General features: G+C 42.2%; 1 protein-coding gene across 13 annotated transcripts in view; it reads left to right on the top strand.

Annotated features, from left to right (window-relative positions):
- Window positions 1-15,152, top strand: part of TBC1D31 (TBC1 domain family member 31) — a 100,713-nt gene that overhangs the window by 18,314 nt on the left and 67,247 nt on the right. For 7 of the 13 annotated variants that reach the window (XM_045453778.1, XM_045453780.1, XM_045453772.1 and 4 more), the window contains exons 2-3: window positions 9,156-9,302; window positions 13,873-13,988. In XM_045453778.1, coding sequence (XP_045309734.1) covers window positions 9,220-9,302; window positions 13,873-13,988 — 199 coding nt within the window. In that variant the 5' untranslated portion in view covers window positions 9,156-9,219. Of the gene's footprint in view, window positions 1-4,740; window positions 5,022-9,155; window positions 9,303-13,872; window positions 13,989-15,152 lie in introns of those variants that run through there. The other 6 variants (XM_045453775.1, XM_045453777.1, XM_045453770.1 and 3 more) reach the window with 5 other exon arrangements.

Genomic DNA, 15,152 nt, shown 5'->3' with positions numbered 1-15,152 from the left:
CGAGTTTTGGTGGTTGCTTTTTCACAGCATCGTTGCAGCTACAGATAACTAACTTAATAGGATTGCACTTCCGGCCCCTTGTGTTTGGATGGAGCCACAGTTCTGGTAGTGAGTTGAGAGTAAAGGTTATAGTGACATTTCTGGGCTAGAGCATTCAATTGGTGGTATGAGACCCTCTAGAACTCTCTTTCCACCCCCTGGACAGCAACCTAAACTTTTGTAATGGTGGCTACACCATCGGCCTAGCTTCCTTAGAGACAATATGAGCTAAACACACCACTGAGTTGTTTTAAGCCACTGACTTTTGGAGTGGCTAGTTACTGTGGCATAACTTAATCTAACCTAACTGAGTGAGGTGAGAAAGGGTATTTGAAGAACTTTGCTACAGGTTATCTATTGCTTTCTACTTGGTGCTCTTTGAGAAATTGCAATAAATGTTTGAATTGTATTTTCAGTTGTTCTTGGTTATCATCCTGGTTTGATTTGCTTGCTCACTCCTTGACTGGCTTAGGTTTGGTCATATTAGAGAACTGGTTGCCAAGAAATTGGGAAAGAGAATAGCTGCCCCTCACCTTCTAAATATCTTGGGATTTTTCCCAAACAGAAAAGGTTTTCAGATGTTGAGCATTCCAAATGTCCACTAAATTCCCTCTAGCAAGGCAGATGACGTGAGGGCGCCTGGGTGGCTCGGTTGAGTGTCCAACTCTTGATCTCGGCTCAGGTCATGATCCCACTGTTTCATGGGTTTGAGCCCCACATCAGACTCTGTGCTTACCATGCTCAGAGCCTCCTTGGAATCCTCTCCTTGTCTCTGCCCCTCCCCTGCTCACGCTGTCTCTGTCTCTCTCCAAATAAATAAATAAACTTAAAAAAAAAAAAGTTGACACAGTGGAAGTTCTTCTCTTTCTAGATTATATATTATCACAGCAAAAAAGAAGGCTTCCTTCAACAATGGAAGTGGGATAGGCAAGAGGACAAAGAGGAAGGACTTTGTAAAGCAAAACCCAAAAATCTCTTGGACATGCACAACTTTCCACTTCTTTGAGAATGTAGTTGAAATACATACAAAGAAGAAAACAGGAGGAAACCTTTGTGACCTTCAGTTAGGTAAAGATTTCTTAGATATCACACCAAAAACTCCAAAACACTGTTGGGTTGATCTTGAACACTAACATCATCTACTCATTGAAAGACATTGTTTTTTGTTTTTTGTTTTTTTTTTTTTTTTTTTTTTTTTTTAAATTTTTTTTTTCAACGTTTTTATTTATTTTGGGGACAGAGAGAGACAGAGCATGAACGGGGGAGGGGCAGAGAGAGAGGGAGACACAGAATCAGAAACAGGCTCCAGGCTCTGAGCCATCAGCCCAGAGCCCAACGCGGGGCTCGAACTCACGGACCGCGAGATCGTGACCTGGCTGAAGTCGGACGCTTAACCGACTGTGCCACCCAGGCGCCCCGAAAGACATTGTTAACAGAATGAGAAAACAAGCCACAAACTGGGAGAAAATATATGCAAAGTGCATGTATGATAAATGGCTTGTATCCACAATATGTAAAGAACTCTCAAAACTCAATAAAAAAAAAGACCAGTTAAACAATGGATAAAATATTTGAACATATACTTCACCAAAGATATATGCAGAAGGCAAATAATCACAAGAAAAGATGCTGGACATATCATTTGTCATTCCAGAAAGGGAAATTGAAAGCACCAGGAGGGTACCACAATACTCCTAGTACGGCTGTAATCACAAAGACTCATCATAGATGTGGAACACCTGGAACTATCCTACATTGTTGGTGGGGATGTAAAATGGCACAACTACTCTGAAAACATTTGATGCTTTCTTAAAAAGTTAAGCCTACACCTACCATATGGCCCAGTCATTCCACTTGTAAGAATTTACCCAACAGAACTGAGAACATATGTTTACACAAAGACTTGTACAGGAATGCTCATAACAGCTGTCTTTGTAATAGCCCCAAACTGGAAACAATCCAAATGTTCATCAAAGGTGACTGGATACACTAATTGTGGTATATCAATACCATAGAATATCAATGATAAAAACATACGAACTGTTGATATACCCAACAACATAGTTGATTCTCAGAATAATTATGCTAATTGAAAGAAGCCAGGCCAAAAGAAAAAAAAAAGGAGTACATAGTTTAGGACCTATTTACATCAATTTCTAGAAAATATTAACTAAGATACACAAAGCAGATTAGTGGTTGTAGGCAAGGTGGGTGGGGATAAAAAGAAATTGAATTCCAAACAGGCAAGGGGAAACTTTGGGGGGGTGATGGCTATGTTCATTATCTTGATTATGATGATGGTTTCATAGGAGTCTATTTATGTCAAATCATAAAATTATACAACTTAAATATGTACAGTTTATTAAATGTCAATTACACCTCAATTTAGCTGAAAAATATATGTATAGAATGCATCAGTTATTGACTGAGTAATGATTCAAGAAGGAACTACCAAATGGTCTACCAACTTGGGTTATAAACATTGGGAAATTACAGTAAGTAGAAGGTTGGCAGCTATGGGTGCATGTTTCTTCAGTTGCCAGCCTGACCTTCAGATTTGGCTCAACTAAATCCAAAGACAAGTGCAAAGTGGGAGTCCAGAAGATCTGTAATATAGAAACCTCTTTGTCACATACCTGAAATTGAGTAGGATGGTCGCATGGGCTGTGACAGCCGATATGAGCTTGACTGCAGACAGGGTAAACCAAAGTAGTTCAGGAAATCATTCAGCACATTTGTCTCTGCTACTGATAAAAATGTTGCTTGGTTACCTGCATGGGATAGAAAAAAACCTTTATTTCAAATTAAGCACCCATAAGTTTAGCACCCTAAGTTTCCTGAATAATAATGCAAACATTCATACACATAACTTATTATCATCTCAAATCCAATAAATAAAAATGAGGAATGTGATTGTCTCTTCTGCAAAAGGTTATTAAAAGTTGTATGGTCTTAGGGCATGTGGGTGGCTCAGTTGCTTAAGCATCCCACTTCAGCTCAGGTCATGATCTCATGGTTTGTGAGTTCAAGCCCTGGGTCAGGCTCTGTGCTGACAGCTCAGAGCCTGGAGCCTGCTTTGGATTCTGTGTCTCTGTCTCTATCTGCCCCTCCCCAACTCATGCTGTGTGTGTGTGTGTGTGTGTGTGTGTCTATCAAAAATAAATAAACATTAACAAAAAAAATTTTTTTTAAGTTGTGTGGTCTCTCAGAGCCACCCCTTGGTAACAACACAAAAAGTTTTAAAATCTGCATTGGAAAATTTTTGTGAGAGTTTTGCTTTTCTGGTAAAGTTTGAGCTTTTCAAATATGATGGTCATATAATTTTGTAAAAATTTATTTTTCTGTTGTAGAAGAACATGGGGACCAAGAATGAAAAGACTAAAAATCTAATCCTGGCTCTCCTATGAACTCAATTTCCTTGTCTGCAAAACAGAGATACAAGAAGCACCTACCTGTAGTAGGTTTGAACAGTGGGCCCCCAAAATACATATCCATGACCTAATCCCCAGAAAATGTGCATGTTACCTTATTTGGGAAAACAGTCTCTGTAGGTAAAATTAAGGATCTTGGAATGAGGAAATCATCCTGGATTATCTGGGTGGGCCCTAAATCCAATGACAGGTGTTCTTATAAGAGAAAAGCAAGAGAGATTGGAGACTGAGGGGGAAAAGATAAGGCAATGTGAAAATGAAGGCAGAGAATGGAGGGATGAAATCGAACGATGTGGTCCCAAGTCAAGGAAACCAGTAGCTGGAAAAGGCAGGGAATGGAATCTTCCCTGGATCCGCAGGATTGAGGGCTCTGCCTACACCTTGATTTCTGACTGTGGCCTCCAGAACCATGAGAGTACCTTTTTTTTTTTTTTTAACCAATTTGTGGTAATTTATTACTGCAGCCTCAGAAGACCAATACATTAACTCACAGAGCACAAAAAAATGGGAATAGTACTACCAGCATTGTAGGTTTGCTATGAGGATTAAATGAGCACTTAGAAGAATGCTTGATACCTCACAGGCACGATAGAAGTGCTGAGTTGTTGTTTTTTTTTTTTTTAATGTTTATTTATTTTTGAGACAGAGAGAGACAGAGCATGAATGAGGGAGGGACTATGAGATCATGACCTGAGCCGAAGTCGGTCTCTTAACCGACTGAGTCACCCAGGCGCCCCAGAAGTGCTGAGTTTTTACAAAAAAGAACTCTGGCGTCAATGCAGCTGATTGTTGATGACATCGCTTTTCTGGTCCGTGACTGGTGGGCTAGATTCCATGATACTGGTGCACCTTGTTAGATTACGGAATTGAAAAACTAATCACGACGATGATGAAAAGGCCAAGAACGTACACTATAGAGGTTCTTTTCAAAGGAACACTCTACAAAAGAAACACTTCAAGTCTCAATGTATTTGGGTCCTTCTCTTTAGTTGTCTCTACAACCCCTTAATCCCTAAACGCAGTGTAGAAAGGAATGTACAGACCACAGGAGGAAACCATTTTTATTGCTTCCACCGGGAGCGTAAAACCCCACGGCGCCCTCGGAGTGCAGAGTTCTCAAGCCGATCGCTGATACCCCCGTTCCACACGCAGAAAACTACAATTCCCAGAAGGCTTTGGGCCCCGGGGCTGGTGGGGTGAACCTCTAAAAGGGGTGGAATCTAAGAGAAGGTCGTTGGCCGGTTCCATCGTCCAGAGCGGCAGGGGTCGCTTGGGCGGAGTTGGGAGGAAATGCGCCTCCATATTGGCTGGGAATAAAAAGGGCGGCGTTTAGCGCTCGGTTGGTCGGGTGGCGGGGATCCAGGACGCCAGGGCCCGAGCTCAAATTTCCCGGGCCGGGAGCGCGGGGCCTGCTGGGAAGGCGCCGGGTCTGTTGTGTATCGGGCGGGCGGCGGCGACCGCGGGGGGCTTCGCCATGCAGAGCACAGACCTAGGCAACAAGGAGAGCGGCAAGTTGTGGCACCGCAAGCCCTCCCCGGCCGCTCGGGACGGGTAAAGGCGATGGGCTGCGGAGGGGCCTGGAGGCCGCGAGGGGCGGGTCCGCGTCCTTGGAGAGGCGTTGGAGGAGCTGTTGGGGATGGTCTTCGGAAGGGGTGTATGGCGCCGGGTAGAAGGGCGGGTTCTGCCTCTGACCCTGCCCCAGATCCCTGGCCTGGGTGATCTGTTGAAAGGCTTGAGTCTCGCTGTGCCCCGGAAGCCGAGGTCTCATCAGAGATCTCTTCCCGGTCCTGGGGGCGGGGGTCTGGACAGGATTAGCGTGGGGCTGGAGGCAGGTGGAGGCGAGACTTTGTGCCAGGACTCTGCCTAATTACCATAATAGCCCTGTAGTATTCCCGGCGCTCAGTAGATGCTCAGTAAATATTTGTTAACTATTGCAGCTGGAAAAGAACTCACGAGGAATGATGCGGGGGAAGGGGAACAGTGCACTTCGACCCCTTCCAAGTGCCCCAAGTTACCCATCTTGTATCATTGTATGTATTCAGACAGGCATGCATCCATCAGCTATTTGTTGAGCACCAACTCTCTCCCAAGCTTGGAAGCTCTGGGGGACGGCATGGGAACAAAACAAACTTCCGGTTTTCTGGAGCTTACACGTTAGTGTGTATGGCAGGGATGACAGGGGGTTACAAACTACCAGTGCAAGGTGGCCTCCTAGTACGGCCAGCCCTGCTGCTGGGTTTTTGTTTGTTTTTTAATAGACTTTCATTTTCTTAGGACAGTTTTAGGTTCACAGCCAAATTGAGAGGAAGGGACAGAGATTTCCTGTATACCCTCTGCACTCACACATGCATAGTCTCCCCCATTATCCATATCCCCCATCAGAGACGTATATATGTTGCAGTGGATGAACCTAGGTTGACACATCATTATCACCCAAAGGCCACAGTTTATGCTAGGATTCACTCCTGGTGTTGTATTTCTATGGGTTTGGGCAACTGTACAAGGACCTGTCTCTACCATTATAGAATCACAAAAAGTATTTTCACTGCCCTAAAAATCCTCTGCTCTGCCTGTTTTTCCCTCCCTCCTCAGATTTTCTTTTCATTTTGGTCCCAGATACTTAAACTGTTTGAGTCTTAGCCACTCCGGTGTGACTTTAATGGAAACCTTTGCCCCAAGTGGTGCCATCTTGGTTCCAATGGTGGCACACAGATTGATCTTATTGCTTTTAATTTCCCAGAATTTCATAGCCTTTACTGCATCACTTGGATTCATGTTTCTTGTTCTAGTAACTTTGCTGTCGACCCTTTGGTTGCTCCTCAACAAATCAACAGACTTTAAGTGCCAGCTATGTTTGCTCAAAGCCTGGTGCTGGACGTCCCACTGGCTGCTTGTTTGGTTTCCAATTGCTGTCAGCCTCCTAGCAATGCTGCTTTCCCATCAACTCTGTTGAATAAAAATTTTTGTTTAGAGTAGGGATTCTTCAGCAGGGATTTTTCATTTCCAAACTTGGAGTTTGTATAAATACTCCCCTTCTTCTGATATTTTCTAAATGGTCTGAAAGTTATTGCCAGCCCACAGTAATTCTATTTCTTGCTGTTAAAAAAATATCTGGATATACATGCAAGATTCAAAAACAGAAAAGAAACAAGTTTTATGCAAATATTATTTGCTGCTTCCATGAAAATGTAGCTTTCTTTTTGTTCATTAAAGCTCACTGTTATCGCGTGGAGTCAGATGGACTTTAGTTGAAGTAAATGTCCATTTACTAACTCTGTGACCTTGGGCAGGTTAATCACTAAGACTTAAAGTGAAGCTAATAATGCCTATCAGACAGGGTTGTCTTAGCACGTTATAAAGACTTTAAAATAGTATCTCAAGCATCTTGGTGTTTGGTAAATATTTGATTTTTTAATTATGTTTAAGGACTGAGAACCTGTCCGGCAACCTATGAGCAACTGAAAGGCAGTTGTTCCAAAATAAATGCTTGAGTTATATGAAAAACCAAAAGGGCAGAATATTGCTATTAATTATGATTATGTCTAGGTGGTAGGGTTATAATCAGATTTATTTATTTATTAGTGTTTTTCTTTACCTTCCTTATTTTGAACAATGATCCTGTAATTTTGTGATCCCAACCCATAATAAAATGTTACAGAAAAAAGAGTGGAGGGAAAAGTCGTTGGCTTTGTCTGATTTTAATTGCTGGGGAACGTTTTGATGTTATTACACATTTATTCTCCCCCTCTCCCCTTTGGGGATGTCAAAGGAAAACCAAATCTGGACAGTAGTTAAAGTGGTAAAAACAGATTTTATTCAGGACCTATTGCATAGTCCTGAATATAGAAATGGTCTCAGCTCTGAATATAGCCTCAGTATAGAAATGGTCTCAGCTCTGAATATAGCCTGGGCAAGTGAGAATTCACAGCCAAGGAGCAGGGTGGGAGTCAGTGGGTAGAAAATTACTAAGATGAAACATCTAGGATAATGGGTTTCTGCCTAAACCAGCCTCTAAAGAGATTCTTGATGAAGATAGGCCAGGGTGATCAGATTGATCAGTTATCAAGGATGATCAGGTTTTGAGGGTCAGGGGTTATTTTATTTTATTTTAAGAGAGAATGTAAGCAGGGAAGGGGCAGAGAGAGGGTGGGAGAGAGAATCCCAAGCATGCTCTGCACTGTCAGCACAGAGCCTGATGAGCTCAAATCCATGAACCACAAAATTGTGACCTGGGCTGAAATCCAGTCAGACGCCCAACGACTGAACCGCTCAAGCACCCCAAAGGGTCAGGGGTTCTAATTTTTTTTTTTTTTTTTTTTTTACATTTTATTTATTTTTGACAGAGAGTACAAGTGGGAGAGGGGCAGAGAGAGAGAGAGGGAGACACAGAATGTAAAACAGGCTCCAGACTCTGAGCTGTCAGCACAGAGCCCAACGCAGGGCTCGAACTCAACAAACCGTGAGATCATGACCTGAGCTGAAGTTGGTCGCTTAACTGACTAAGCCACACAGGCGCGCCCAGGGGTTCTAATTAAATGGGCTGAGCAGGATTCTTGCTAAAATTAGATTTTACAAGGAAGCACACAGATGGAGGAGTGTCTCCCTCTCTCTCTGACCCTCCCCCGTTCATGTTCTGTCTCTCTCTGTCTCAAAAATAAACAAATATAGCTGAAAATAAAACTCATTTATGCTTAATTCACTTTGGAACACTTCACTTTATAGTACAGAATCTCATTAAGATATCTTTAAGGTACTGAAATTTTTCTTACATGTGGTAGCTTGTGATTTATATGAAACTACTTTTCGCTAATTACATGATTGCATTACATGTGTTTATTGCTTAATGTAACAATTGACTATTCAATCAAAAATACATTGTCTTATATCTTGTTATTGTCTGTCAGTTAATCACGATTTATGAATCTGTTCATAAGTGTGCTTATTTAAAACAAAATTTTTTTTGAGACAGAGAGAGACAGAGCATGAACGGGGGAGGGCCAGAGAGAGGGAGACACAGAATCCAAAGCAGGCTCCAGGCTCCGAGCTGTCAGCACAGAGCCCGACGCGGGGCTCGAACTCACAGACCGCGAGATCATGACCTGAGCTGAAGTCGGCCGCTTAACCGACTGAGCCACCCAGGTGCCCCTAAAAATTTTTTTTAATTTAACATTTATTCATTTTTGAGAGGCAGAGAGACAGAGCACAAGCAGGGGAAGGGTAGAGGGAGAGGGAGACACAAAATCTGAAGCAGGCTCCAGGCTGTGAGCTGTCAGCACAGAGTTTGAACCCGTGAACCGTGAGATCATGACCTGAACCGCAGTCGAACGCTGAACTGACTGAGCCACCCGGGCGCCCCTGAAATTTTTTTACTTCTAAACCAAAAGCTCCATGAGGGCAGGGCCCATGTCCATCAACTACTTTTAGGTCCCGGCTTGTTCAATGTCTGACACATAGTGAGTTTCCAAGTACTTGAATATATGAACAGCAGCCATTTTGATAACAAATAACTTTCTGAACTGCTTTTAGAAATCACTGTCGGATTGCTTCTAGGAGAGCAGCGGGAGGAGAGGGAAGAGCGGGTAGGCAGGAAACTTCAAAGTCAGTGAAGTATATTATAAAACCCGTATTTTTCATAGTAACAAGTAATGCTTGACATAGAATTAAATGTCTGTTTGTTTTTGACAGAATTATAGTGAACATCATTCACAGCTCTTCTGATTACCTTCCCAAAGTCTTGCGATTTTTGAACATGGCTTTTGATAGCTCAGGTGATTGCTTAATTGCCGGGGACCATCAAGGAAATATCTATGTTTTTGACTTGTATGGAAACAGGTGAGCAGATACTTTTGATATATACTTTATTTAACAAGTTATTCACTGCCAGTTTTAATACCTGCTATTAATTATTCATTCAGCAAGATTCATTAAGTTCTGACTGTATTTCAGGTAACTTGTAAAACACTGTCACAAGTGCTGACGGGAGAAAGTGGGAAGGCATGGGAAATATGTTTAGATTTTTTTTAGAGAATTAAAGTTCCGGTTGGAACAGTATCTCTAGTAGCATGTTTTCCCTTAAGTTTAAAAATTTACTGTTGCTAACTTATCAACATCTGGTACTTTATCAGGCAATTTAGAAAGAACTTTACTTTGTACGTTATTGTCACAGTTTACACATGTAGCAGTTTTAAAGAATTGTTCCTCACTCTTCTGCCTCCTCTTCCTTTGCTGAACAATTTAGTACAGAAGCAGTTAGGCGGGATTGATCGAGAGAGTCATCCCTGCAAGGGGGGTAGGTGGGAGGGAGACCTGTCTGCCTGGCCAGAGTCAGAAGGTACCTGCATGGGGGATGGGGCAATCACGGGCAAGGCAGAGGGCTTTGATGGAGTGAGTAAATATGTTGAGGATAACGGGGCCAGGTTTCTAACAATCGGAAAGGGGAGTTACAAATATGGAAAAGTAGAAAACTAGAATGAACGCCGTGGCACTGGATTGATATTGGATGTATCTGTCTGTACTGCTGGTTTTGAATATATAGACATAGAAATAAATAGAAATGTGTATGAGAGAGTGAACGAATTTTCTTTTTTTGAGGGGAGGAATGTGTGTGAGGGAGGGGCATAGAGAGGAGAGAGAGAATCCCAAGCAGGCTCCATGCTGTCAGCACAGAACCCGACCTGGGACTTGAGCTCACAAACTGTGAGATTGTGACCAGAGATGAAAGCAAGAATTGGACGCTTAACTGACTGAGCCACCCAGGCGCCCCTGAATTATTATTATTTCTTTAATATGTTTTTTGAGAGATGGGAGGGGGGCCTATAGAGTGAGCGAGAGAGAGAATTCATGCTGAGCATGGAGCCGGATGAGGGGCTTGATCCCAGGACCATGAGATCATGACCTGAGCCAAAATCAAGAGTCAGATGCTTAACTGACTGAGCCACTCAGCACCCCAAGAGTGAATGGATTATAGCTCTTTCCTAGCTTTGCCTGCTCATAGGACCTGGGAGCAACAGCACCCTGGTAGCAATGAATGTACCCAGTGCCCATTTGTTTTCTAAATATCACATTCTGCTCAAAGTAATTGGATCCTTACAGAAATGGCCAGTTTCAGGATGGAGGCAGGGAAAGTACAAGGTGAGCCTGGAACGTTGTGTAGCCAGAAAGAAGGAATTATTTAAAGAAAAAGTATCAAAAGGATATAAATGTCAGCTTAAAAGAGCTCCTTCTTTCCATATTGGAGACACTTTGAGTATCAAAATAAAAAATGATAGTAATGGGTCATAACCCATTGAGTAAAATAGAAATCTATAAATTCATGCTGTAATCAATAAACCGTTTCATGAGAAGGGATATTCACATAGTCACAAAGCACCTCCCCACAAAATGCTTACTAATAATAGAGGAGAAAAAGATTAATTTTACACTGAAGCAGTCTAGCAAACACCACACTAGTATCAAATGATTAAAGTCAATGAGTGGAGGGACCAGTCACTGATGGGGCACAGGGAAAACAACAGTCTCACTTCTATGGTATTCCTGCCAAAGAAGTGTAACCTGCATCTAATCAGTGGAGTCAGACAAAGCTAAATTAAGGGAGTGCGTAACAAGATGGCCTATAATCTTCCCAAGGGTCAAGGTCATGAAAGTTGTAGAAAGACCAGAAGATTGTTCCAGTCTGGGAGAGACTAGAGACATGACAAGTAAAGGCGTGAATCTGGACTGATCCTTTTGCTGTTAAGGACATTACTGGGGACAACTGGCAAAATTGAATGGGGTCTGAGGATTGGGTGGTGGTAACATATAAATGTAATTTTCGTACAGTTGTATTGTGATTATATGGGAGAATTTCCTTGTTTGTAGGAAACATGATCATGGTAACTTACTCTCAAATCGTTCCGGAAAGGAAGAGGTCTTATATAATTAATTTATCTGTGATTTATTAGGTAGAAATCTGTTAATCATTGTTTCTGCTCTTTACCAAAAAAGTAACAGTCACAATTCTCTCACCCTTTACTCTTGCCTAACCTACCTACCCTGCCAATTCTCAATCTTAAATCAATACAACTGTCTCTTCTTTGCTTCCACTGTTAAAGAAAACAAAAATAACTGTTGATTGATTCCGTTACAGAATAATGGACTTCAACGTTAATGATGCTTTCATTTCATTTGCTCATCAATAGTTATTACTTCTCCCACTCTCCTCCAGCATTCCAAACCTTTGCCTGCTTCCTTGTCTCCTTGTGTTTGACCCCACTCTTACTTAACTACGTGGCCTTCTACTCATTAGAAAACAGACACTTTTAAGCTTCCTTTCCTCCTCCCCAGAGCAGCCTCAGATATATAACCATCCATATCTCTTTGTCAGTTTATTCATAAAAATAAGTGATCCTAACTTCTTCCAGTGCTAATCTTGATCTTCTATAGCCGCCCCTGAGACTTTGCACCATGAGTGTTCCTCTCTTTTATTTTGTTCACTGTCCCTTTTCTCTCCATCTGTAGAGGAGAGAGGTTAAGTGGCAGAACTGATACTTGAAATCGGGCTTGTCTGATTCTAACACCCACTACGTGGGGTTCCCTCAGAAATCTTACTTGCCTAATCTACTGGTCTCTTTTCAATTTTCATCATACTATGTACTTTTTTTTTAAGACTTTATTTTTAAGTAATTTCTACACCCAGCATAGGGCTCAAACTCATGACCCTGAGATCAAGAGTCACCAGCCAGGCGCCCCTCTCATCTTACTAAATACTCATTTTCCCCTCCTCCCTGGAATTTTTTTCTTTTGCTTCAAGGTACAGCTCTTTCCTGATTTTTCTACCCGTCTGATCATTTTTCCCTTTGTTTTGCTGACTCTTCTGCCAGTGCCTACCCCTTAATTGTGCTGCTCAGGCATCTGTCCTTGGGCTGCTCCCTTCCGTGTTCCCCATATTCTCATTCATAATCTCATCAGCAGCGAGCCTAAGCTTTCAGCTGCTGTGCAAATACTGTTAACCCAGATCTGCTTCTACTACCTGCTAGATGTCTTCTATATTAGGCTGTCGCGTGCAGGAGCCACGAGCTGCATCGAGCTCTGGAGCCCTTGAAAGTTGGCTACTCTGGGGGCACTCGGGTGGCTCGGTCAGTTAAGCGTCCGACTCTTGATTTAGGCTCAATTCACGATCTCACAGTTCGTGAGATCGAGCCCTGTGTCAGGCTCTGTGTGGACATCAGGGAGCCTGCTTGTAATTCTCTCTCCCCCTCTCTTTCTCTGCCCCTCACCCCTGTCTCTCTCTCAAAATAACTAAATAAACATTAAAAAAATAAAAGAAAATTGGCCAGTTCAAATTGAGATGTGTTGTTAGTATGAAAAAAATAACGTAAAATATCTCAATAATTTTTATTGATTAAATGTTGAAATGATAATTATGTATTAATTAAAATATGTTATGAAGATTAACTTTACCTTTTTCCACCTTTTTCACTGTGGCTCCTAGAACATTCTAAGTTACACCTAAATGGCCTGCATTACATTTCTTGGACAGCACAGCTCTAAATGTTTTGCAAAGGCCTTAAACTCGACATATTTAAAACCAGGCCTATTTCCTACCCCCAGACTTGTCCCTCTTTTGCCCAATCTTGAAAACTTGATTTTTTTAGTAAATTAAACTCTAGCTATGTGCCAAGTACTCTGCTAAGCACTTAGCATATGTTATTTCATTCAATCAACATATTCTCTCACTTAATCATCACAACAAGCTTATGAGATCTCTTTTCTCACCCTCATTTTGCACGTGAGGAATTCCTGATTCCTCCCTCTTCACCTCATGTTTGCTGCATCACCAAGCCTCTCTCCCGCTTAACACCTGACACTTGTCCTGTTTGTCCTTTCCATTTATACCCGTAAGTCTGATTGAGATGCTCTGTAGTGGCTTCCTTCTTTTTTGTTTTTATTTTATTCTATTGTAAAGTTTATTTCTTTATTTGGAGAGAGAGAGAGTATGCAAGAGGGGCAGAGAGAGGGAGAGACAATCCCGAGCAGGCTGCACACTGTCAGTTGGGGCTTGAACTCACGAACTGTGAGATCACGGTCTGAAACCAAGAGTCCAACGTTCCACCGACTGAGCCACCCAGGCGCCTCCTTAGTAACTTTCTTCATGGTCTCTTGTCCCTCTATCCATTTGCCATTGCTGCCAGAATCCTCTTCCTAAAAGACATGTCTCGTCATAATTCTGCTATGCTTAAAACCTGGTAAGTAAAATCCAGATTCCTTTACATGCATACAGCACTCTTCATAATCTATTTTTGGCCTACCACAATGGGCATTCATTTTTCTGCATTTCATTTTCTTCATCTCTAAGGACTCCTCCAGCGTAAAATTTATGATTGTTGGAGGAATTTCTGATACTAATGCAGTAATCTCTTAATAGGTTTAATCTTGTTCAGCGAACGGCACAAGCTTGCACAGCTCTGGCCTTTAATCTCCGTAGGAAGTCTGAGTTCCTTGTGGCGTTAGCTGATTACTCTATTAAATGTTTCGATTCAGGTAAGAAATCCTCCTGTTTATCTTCTGAATATGAGTAGAATTTAGACTGAAGCACTGCAAGGAATTTGCCAATCTGTATCATCTGAGAGGGTAGTCCCCACAAGACAGCACTCACTTCAGACATTAGCAACAAGTTTGGGGGTCCCGGGACCACCCTCACGTCAGATCAGCTGGCTACAAATTCAGGGTTCCCCACAACTACCTTTGGGTTTGATATTCACTAGAATGACTCAACAGAACTCAGGAACACACTCCACTTATGATAATAGTTTAATGCAGCGGAAGGATATAAATTAGAACCAGCCAAAAGTAGGACACACGGGGTAGAAAGTGGGAGGCTCCCAAAGGAGAAGCTGCGGTTATCCCTACGGACATAGTCCCCTCCCAGCATCAATATGTGGCCCTCCACACTGAGTATTGCCAAACCAAACATATACCTAAGCTTTGATGTCCAGGACTTTTATTGAGGCTCCGTTACACAGATTTATGACCGATTGGGTTATTGCCCACCTGTTTGAACTCAAATTTCCAGCCTTCCTCCTCTCTCTGGAGGTTGGGCGGATATCACGTGGCTGAACGCCCTAACCTTCTAGTCACTCACATGATTGATCTTTCCCTCGTGGCCAGCCCAGTCTCTGAGGTTCTCTTCTTAGATAAGCCATCGGGTGTTGTCTGAGGGACCTGCCATGAATAACAGAGACACCCTATCACTGGGGAAATTTAAGGGATTTATAGATTGTCTCCCAGGAACCTAGACAAAGGCCATACCTCTCTTTGAAGCCCCAGTTCCTTACTATGTAGGTACAAGAAAAATAACTTTCTTAATATAACCTATGTGTTTTATACTACATTGTGTATTTTTAGAACATTTAGAGTTCTGTAAACTGAACCTCTTATTAAGAGAAAGGATATCTCAACTGTATTGTTTTTTTCTTGATAGAAGGACACCTGGGTGGCTCGGTTGAGTGTCCAACTTGGGCTCAGGTCATGATCTTGCGGTTCGGGAGTTGGAGTTCCGGATCGGGCTCTTTACTGTCAGCACAGAGCCCTCTTTGTATCCTTTGTACTCCCTTATCTCTGCCCCTCCCCGACTCATGCTCTCTCTCTCAAAAATAAATAAACATTAAAAAAGTAAATAAAGTAATTGATAGAATATTTTAAAAG

This window comes from Leopardus geoffroyi, chromosome C3 (assembly GCF_018350155.1).
Source record: "Leopardus geoffroyi isolate Oge1 chromosome C3, O.geoffroyi_Oge1_pat1.0, whole genome shotgun sequence".
In the NCBI taxonomy this organism is placed as follows: Eukaryota; Metazoa; Chordata; class Mammalia; order Carnivora; family Felidae; genus Leopardus; species Leopardus geoffroyi.
The sequence above is the reverse complement of the archived record's forward strand: the minus strand, read 5'-3'. Positions and strand labels throughout refer to the sequence as shown.